The 8,178-nt window shown below is 39.4% G+C and overlaps 1 protein-coding gene across 1 annotated transcript; it reads left to right on the forward strand.

Annotated features, from left to right (window-relative positions):
* The first annotated feature begins 699 nt into the window (after positions 1 to 699).
* On the forward strand, positions 700 to 6,258 carry fbxl16 (F-box and leucine-rich repeat protein 16). The gene is made up of 6 exons (XM_061090929.1): positions 700 to 1,401; positions 2,934 to 3,176; positions 3,417 to 3,682; positions 4,386 to 4,470; positions 5,564 to 5,627; positions 6,110 to 6,258. The coding sequence occupies exons 1-6, from the start codon at positions 700 to 702 to the stop codon at positions 6,256 to 6,258; spliced, it is 1,509 nt and encodes a 502-aa protein (XP_060946912.1).
* Positions 6,259 to 8,178: the final 1,920 nt, after the last annotated feature.

The raw sequence follows: 8,178 nt of genomic DNA on the forward strand, positions 1-8,178 counted from the left end.
GATTGACAGAAAACCTAGACATTACTAGCTTCACATCACATTAAGGACTGCTTGACATATAGTATTGAAGTTATCCTACAAAATGTTTACCCTCATCGATGCTGCTAAAAACTGAAATCCCGATGATGTTTTCCTACACTTGACATCTATTGCACTTCTGTCCGTCCTGGGAGAGGGATCCCTCACATGTGGCTCTCTCTGAGGTTTCTACGTATTTATACCTGTTAAAAGGGTTTTTAGTAGTTTTGCCTTACTCTTGCTGAGGGTTAAGGACATAGAATTTGAGTGATTGATTGATTAAGCAAAATAAAGCAATTGGTGCCGTAAACCAGTGCTGTTTGATGATTTGAATGACAATCTGGGAGAAATACCACAAGATAAATAGTCTGAAAAGCTCAATAGGTATTTAATATGTGTAGCTTTATATAAATAACATCAGCAACATCCACGACATTAACAGTTACAGTAGTTCCATCAATTCCCTGCAATATGACATTATGGATACTAAGAAGCACATGCACAAGGATATATTTCAATACATGAACTGTAGATTAATTTCCCACTTACAGAAACCATGTGTACAGTGATAATGTACTAGAATTAGAAGAAATATGAGGAATGATCATAATAAACATAAATATATTATTTATCAGTGTTTAATGGCCCACTGTGGATCTTTTCTATCTCATAAGGTTCCCAATGTTGAACATGTCCACCCCCAGTGAGCTGAAGTCTGCCTGTGTGACTCGCAACGGAATGGTGAAGTTGCCCACCAGCCAGCCCAATGGTCTGGGTAGTGCGAGTATCACCAAAGGGACACCTGCTGCCAAAAACCGCCTGTGCCAGTCCTCATCTGTACCCTCCATCCTGCCTACTCCAACATCATCCCTTCCCTACCACCACCACCTGGACGGCCCTGGCATGCCCCACTCAGCAGCCTCTCTTTTGAGCACTGACATGGAGCCTGGAAAGCCTCTGGTAGGCTTGAAGCCATCCCTTCGCCAGCTTCCCCCTCTCACTCTACCCAAACCCGTGCTGCTGGAGCGTCATCTTTTCCTGGATGAGAAGTTGCTTAACCGACTGCTCTGGTATTTTACCACAGGTGAAAAATGTGTGCTGGCACAAGTATGCAAGACATGGCGAAAGGTGCTATATCAGCCTAAGTTCTGGGAGGGTGTGACACCTATCTTGCATGCCAAGGAGCTCTACACCCTACTACCCAATGGGGAGAAGGAGTTTGTCAGTCTACAGGCTTTCGCCCTACGTGGTTTCCAGTCTTTCTGCTTAGTGGGCGTGTCAGACCTGGACATTTGTGAGTTCATCGATAACTACCCACTGTCCAAGAAGGGTGTCCGCTCAGTCAGCCTCAAGAGGTCCACCATTACAGATGCCGGTTTGGAGGTGAGTCATGATGATGAAGTTGACAGAGGTTATTGGATGAAAAATGTACCTGCTCTTTGAGATGATTAAACATAAGAAGCATTCATAGCTGTAATCAGAGCCATTCAAGCTCAAGACAACTATTAGATGTAGTTAAGGTATAGAACAGGTTGAAACTGGTGTTGTCGGGGTCAAAGTCACGTGGTGTTTGTCTGTGGTTTAGTCTGAGTGGCTGCTGTTTCCTGTAATAACTAAGGTCACCAACAACTGATTTAATTGAGGTTCGAAATAGTTAGGCTCAGTATAAGAATCAATTATAAAATCAGGTCATCCCATTATGTTCTTATGCAGGCCACACTAAAATAATAATCACAATTAATAGTGTTTCTTTTTCCTCAGTGCCTTTTTGATGTCAGACACAGGGAAACTATATCTTCCTTTGGCAAATAATCATAACTATCGTCTGACAGACTCCCAGCACAGCTAAGCTTGATTATACAGTATGTTTGATAATTTAGGAAAAGTGATGATATGATTATATGTTAAGAACACTATTACATGATTGTGTGATAGAGATAGTCAAGTGCAAGTCGAAGTGTTTGTCCGGATAAAGTTTTCAGATCATGAAACTGATTTGGTGGAACAAATGTCATTATCAACACTGCAGTTCACTGTCAAGGGTGAGTTTCTAGCTGAGAATCAGAGGCTCACACACACACAGAATAATTCACAGTGTAATCACCTTTACTCGTACTGACTCTACAACAAAGTGGAAATATGAAGAGCAGTGGAAATATTTTCCAGAATACAATGCAGATAACACTAGTATAACAATGCAGCCCAACAGATTAAGTGATGGATCAGTGATCAATGCCCAAGGACACGTTAGTAACCCACCTCCTTCCAGTCGACGAAATGATGATAAAACAGTTTAAGAGGCTCAGGCAGCCGCTTTAGTGGCAGTTTGACTGCTGCACAACTGAACCTGTGCTTATTTTGACAAAACAATTTGGTTGATTGGTTGAGTATTTTTCACTTCGCTCTTTATACCAGCTAGGCCTCCTATTCTGGGATGAGTGGATGGTTGCCATAGAGAATTCTGCAAACTGCGTTCAGAGCTAATGGGACTGGCCATTTCTTTAGTTTGCATGTAATATATTTATTTTCGACCAGAAATTCAGATTCTCTGAATCTAACAAGTGAAATAAAAAAGGCCAATGGTTGAATATAAAATGATCTTGAAACAACACACTAAAGCGAAAATGAAATAAAATAATGAAAACAATGTTGGTCTTAAAAAAATCATAGTAATCCTAAAGGACAATTGTGGGCAACTAGTTGTTTATGTGTGAGCTCTGGATGTGTGAAGGATTTTGGATTTTTGATTACAAAGGATTTTTAATTTATTCAGTCAAGGTGCAGTATCCATCTAACACTAAGCATGTTGGCAGTTTTGGAAATACATGCAGCATATTAACACAGCACGTTCATTATACCATTCATTTTAAAAGCAGCGTCATCAGTGATCCAAACTGATGGTCTTTCTGTTGCAGGTCATGTTGGAGCAAATGCAAGGACTGATACATCTTGAACTGTCAGGCTGCAATGACTTCACAGAGGCTGGCCTGTGGTCTAGTCTGAATGCCCGTCTAACTTCCCTCAGTGTCAGTGACTGCATCAATGTGGCGGATGACGCCATTGCTGCTATCTCACAGCTCCTACCTAACTTATCAGAGTTGAGTCTGCAGGCTTACCACGTCACTGACACAGCCATGGCCTACTTCACAGCCAAACAGGTAGAATGCCAAAACAAGAGAAACCAGTGTGGTGTTTTTCTGTTGTTTTTGAGTTGGTAAACAGTATATGTTGTTTTAGCTAGATCTTGGTCTTGTTCATATTCCCTTCTCTTCAAATTATTAAATAAAGTAGATATAATTGTTATATTGTAATGAAGAAACAAAAAAGAAGCTTGGTTGTTGGAAACAAAGTAAAACATTCACCCAATAAAATAAACTTAAATGACCCTCCACTTTCAGGGCTACACCACCCACACTCTGCGGCTACACTCCTGTTGGGAGATCACCAATCACGGTGTGGTCAACATGGTGCACAGCCTTCCCAACCTGACTGCCCTCAGCCTCTCTGGCTGCTCCAAGATCACAGATGATGGTGTGGAGCTGGTTGCTGAGAACCTGCGTAAGCTACGCAGCCTGGATTTATCCTGGTGCCCTCGGATCACTGACATGGCCCTGGAGTACATTGCCTGTGACCTGCATAAACTGGAAGAACTGGTGCTGGACAGGTCAGCGTGTCCTGCTTTCATCCTTATTTTAAGCAGTTAGAGAGTGAAATGCAGAGGTGAATAAAAGTAACTGAGGGTACATTGGTACCCGCACCACAGAGGGGGCAAATAACCCATTGATTATTCTGGACATTCTACACTTCTAAACTTTCACGTTTGATAAGATTTGAAGCTGCTTCAGGAAGCTTGTTATTACCTTGGTCACTTATCCACTTTCTTTCACCTCAGAGTACAGTTTTGTGAAGAGTTGCAAATTACACCTGACATCATGTTAGCCATAGTAGATGAAATGATGACACCCATGCATGGGGAAATTAATTAATAGCAACAGCAAAAATGATATTTACTGAGGTGAAATGTGTACGACTTAACTAAAGTAATGTTAAGGCCTTAAAAGACTTCAAAAGCTTCAACACAAAGATACTAATCAGTAGGTTTATCATCTGAAACAAGCTTACGTTATACTGACTGCACTGTCACAGTAACATGAGATCTGCCCTAACATATAGTGATGTGACGCTTGGTCAGACACATTCTTGGCTTTGATTGGTGGATTATCTGCCTCATGTACTCATGTATAGCTTAAGTCCACTGGAGCCTCAGTCTAGTGATTTGTCAATGCTTTCTTTACAGCAGATATTCTGATTGCAACAGTCTTGGAAAAGTTGTGATTATTGATAATTGTTGTGTTTTATGATTGTAGGTGCGTGCGGATTACAGACACTGGTTTAGGCTACTTATCCACCATGTCATCATTAAGGAGCCTCTATTTGCGCTGGTGTTGTCAGGTAACACAAAACACAAGTTAACTGTATTTTCTTTCTGTCTTTCTTACTTTCTTTCTTTCTTTCTTTCTTTCTTTCTTTCTTTCTTTCTTTCTTTCTTTCTTTTTTTTTATCTATCTATCTATCTATCTATCTATCTATCTATCTATCTATCTATCTATCTATCTATCTATCTATCTATCTATCTATCTATCTATCTATCTATCTATCTATCTATCTATCTATCTATCTATCTATCTATCTATCTATCTATCTATCTATCTATCTATCTATCTATCCATCCATCCATCCATCCATCCATCCATCCATCCATCCATCCATCCATCCATCCATCCATCCATCCATCCATCCATCCATCCATCCATCCATCCATCCATCCATCCATCCATCTATCTATCTATCTATCTATCTATCTATCTATCTATCTATATATCTATCTATATATCTATCTATATATCTATCTTTCTATCTTTCCATCTATCTGTCCATGTATTTATCTATTTATTTATCTATCATAAGCACAGAAAAATCTAACCCTAACCCTATCTCACAACAGTAATGTTACATTTGCAAACCTTAATGGGATAGTTCACAGAAAAATGAAAATTCACTCATTATCTACTCACCACGATGCTGATGGAGGGGTGGGTGAATAGTTTAGTCCACAAAACTTCTGGAGTCTCAGGGGTAAACTCTGTTGCAGCAGAATCGAACACAATTGAAGCCCCAACATTAATATTTGGCTGAAAACGAGGTCATTTACACTGTGTTTTCAGCCGAGAAGGCTACCGGAAGTGGCTAAGCTAGCAGAGATAGCTACACGTGGTGTGTTCGAGGGTTGGCAGATATCAGCTGACATTTAAGCTTAAAACAAAATGTAAATTAATTCAATATGAATGTCAGGGCTTGCGGACACTTCACCCACGCCTCCATCAGCAAAGTGGTGAGTAAATAACGAGTGAATTTAAATTTTTTAAGTGAACCATCCCTCTAAGGGAGATTGTACAAGTTTTGCATGTGTTTTGTTTTTTCTACAACCAGCAAAGGATGGATGAAGATGAGAATTACAAGAAAAGGGTGTATGTGTTGATTGCAGGTGCAAGATTTTGGACTGCAGCATTTGTTTGGAATGAGGAGTCTTCGTCTTCTGTCCCTTGCAGGTTTGATTTCTTGCTCCATCTTCCACACAGAATGAGACATGACCTGTCTGTATTCCATCCACATTGAAGTATTGAATTATAGAAAAAACTATTCAAAACTCATCTTTTAAAAAATTCTAAATGACTTGATTTGATTCAATCGTTCCTTGTCTTTGTCACATTAAATATGTCTTCTCCCTAATATGAAAAGTTTTCTTGGGTCCCTTGAAAGGCCCTATTAAAATTATTATATAATATATGTATATACATACATATATTATAAAAAGTAATTATATTAGACAAAATTGCTTTAGTTTTTGGACTGTTGAAATAAAAGAACCATACATTTGATGATGAAATGTTGGATATAACATTAGCATACAGAGCCATTGTTTGATTGATATTGAGAAATGATATTGAAAAAAACAATGTACATGCATTAGTCCCCTTTGTACATGTTACCCAGCCCACAGCTGTTATTCTTGCTGCTGTGTCCGTCTCAGGCTGCCCCCTGCTGACCACAACTGGTCTGTCAGGCCTCATCCAACTGCAAGAGCTGGAGGAGCTGGAGCTGACCAACTGTCCTGGAGCCACTGCAGAGCTCTTCAAATATTATTCGCAGCACCTGCCCCACTGCATGGTCATCGAGTAAGACCACTGACAACTAACCAACCGGCTGACCAGCCGCCATGCTTCAACCTTACTCCTGTTTACTCTTTCACTTTTTTCCCCAAATGCTAACCAGGAGACCGAACTGATCCTATAGTACCACACCGTTCCTCATTACCTGTCCCCCTACCCCACGTCTTCCTTCACACCCATTGAGAAGACTGACCCACAGGTGGACAGAGGCAGGAAGGCAGATCATGGTACATGCCAGACAACAGAGGATGATGGGATGGCGTTTGAGCTTCATTTAAGAAGATAATGGCGTGAAGAGCTTGGTGTGACGTCTTGTCTGACAAGTTTCTTTTTCAGGATTTATAACAGGTTTTTGTTTGCAGACAAGAGCTTCTCTACAGACTGATTTTTTTTCAGCTGAATGGATACTGAAGGGAATAACACTCACAGATAAATATGCAGTGTGAAGAAATTTTAAAAAGGTAAATAGACCTTTGTGTTTGAGCTGAAATGGTGGAACTTCACACATGCGCCCATACACATATTGTACATGGTTAGTGAACAAATGTAAGTCTTCAAGACCATGAGTACTGATATTTCTATTTCCATCAGTCTGTGTAGTAAACTGCTGGTTTTCCTTTTCTCAGAGGGTATCATAGGTAGAATTTTCTTTTGTAGAATGCCCGTATCAACTGGAGAGACAAGGGAGGACAAAAAATGCAGTTCAGGACATTTTTCTCTGTGTGTGTCATGGACACATCTTTTTGGGATACCTCCATCTTTTCCATTTTTATTTCATGTCTTATAAGAAATCAAAAAAGGAGAATCTGAAACCCAACTGCTTTCATTGTTCTTTGTGTTGAAATTGCACGCTATTTTTTTCTCTTGATCCTCCCGTCTTAATTTTTTGTATACATATATTTTAATTTACAAAGCTGCAGGAGAAGCTGTCGTACGTTATCGATGTTTTTTTTAAAGGGTAAACGTGTTACTGAGGCAAAATTAAGCGGTCAGTCAAAGTACTGTCAGACTTGGAGTTTCTGCTGAAGTTAAAATGCTTCCTCTCAAACAATGGATAGACATTAATCATAAATGCTAAACAAGGCAAATGTGTGACTTAAACCCAAAGTGATAACTTCATAACTTTTTTACATCTTGCTCAAACTCATTATTTTTATCATCTTTTAAATGCAGATAGAAACAGATCTGAAGCTGAATAATGCATTTTGTGACCCTTCTGGCTCAGGTCAGGTAACCTCTAAGGTAAATTAGGGAGGATAGGGGATTTCTGTATTAATCAATATTTTAAAATTAACAGGAGGTCCTTTTAATGTAGCAGTTTTAAAATAATCTAGTTTGTGGAAATTTGAAGGTTTTTCCTGCAAACTCAAAGTCAGAGAAACGTCATGGTTAATGGGTGAGATCTGCCACATGGCTACAGAATGAGAGGGCATGTGCAGTCACATGATCAGATAGGCAGTCATCAAACCAACTGGTTATTATAACTTGACATGTAGAATTATTATTCAAATCTAAATTGTAATAAACAATAGCTTAATAGACTATTTCATATAAAGACCATAAGTTCTCAGACACATCCATAAACTGAGCTAAGCTACAATTCAACATATCTTTATCTGATAAAAAAATGTCTGATTCTGGGTAAGAAAGAAAAACAACAAAATAATTTATTTAAAATGGAGAAAAAGGTTATTGATGTTGCAAAGTAACATTTTAAAGTAAGTACTTTTCCCACCATCATCTGATAGCTACAGCAGAGGAAATGGATAAGCTTAGCATTCAGCCACTGTGGCGCTTTTCGTCTCTTATTTGTCCTCAGATGTGTTGACTGCCACCTGAAAGATTGGATCAGTGTCAGCTAGTATCAAGTTGTGCCAAATGCATCCCCAGCAGCGCAGAGAAAGTGGCTGGTCGCCTCTAACTGATTACT

This window comes from Limanda limanda, chromosome 17 (assembly GCF_963576545.1).
Source record: "Limanda limanda chromosome 17, fLimLim1.1, whole genome shotgun sequence".
Taxonomy (NCBI): Eukaryota; Metazoa; Chordata; class Actinopteri; order Pleuronectiformes; family Pleuronectidae; genus Limanda; species Limanda limanda.

What these genes read in the sequence shown, in the direction of transcription:
- fbxl16 (XM_061090929.1), top strand. Translation starts at nt 700, where the DNA reads ATGTTGAACATGTCCACCCCCAGTGAGCTGAAGTCTGCCTGTGTGACT. An exon ending in ATTTGCGCTGGTGTTGTCAG is followed by an intron (nt 4,471 to 5,563) that starts GTAACACAAAAC and finishes TGTTGATTGCAG; the next exon opens with GTGCAAGATTTTGGACTGCA. An exon ending in TCGTCTTCTGTCCCTTGCAG is followed by an intron (nt 5,628 to 6,109) that starts GTTTGATTTCTT and finishes TGTCCGTCTCAG; the next exon opens with GCTGCCCCCTGCTGACCACA.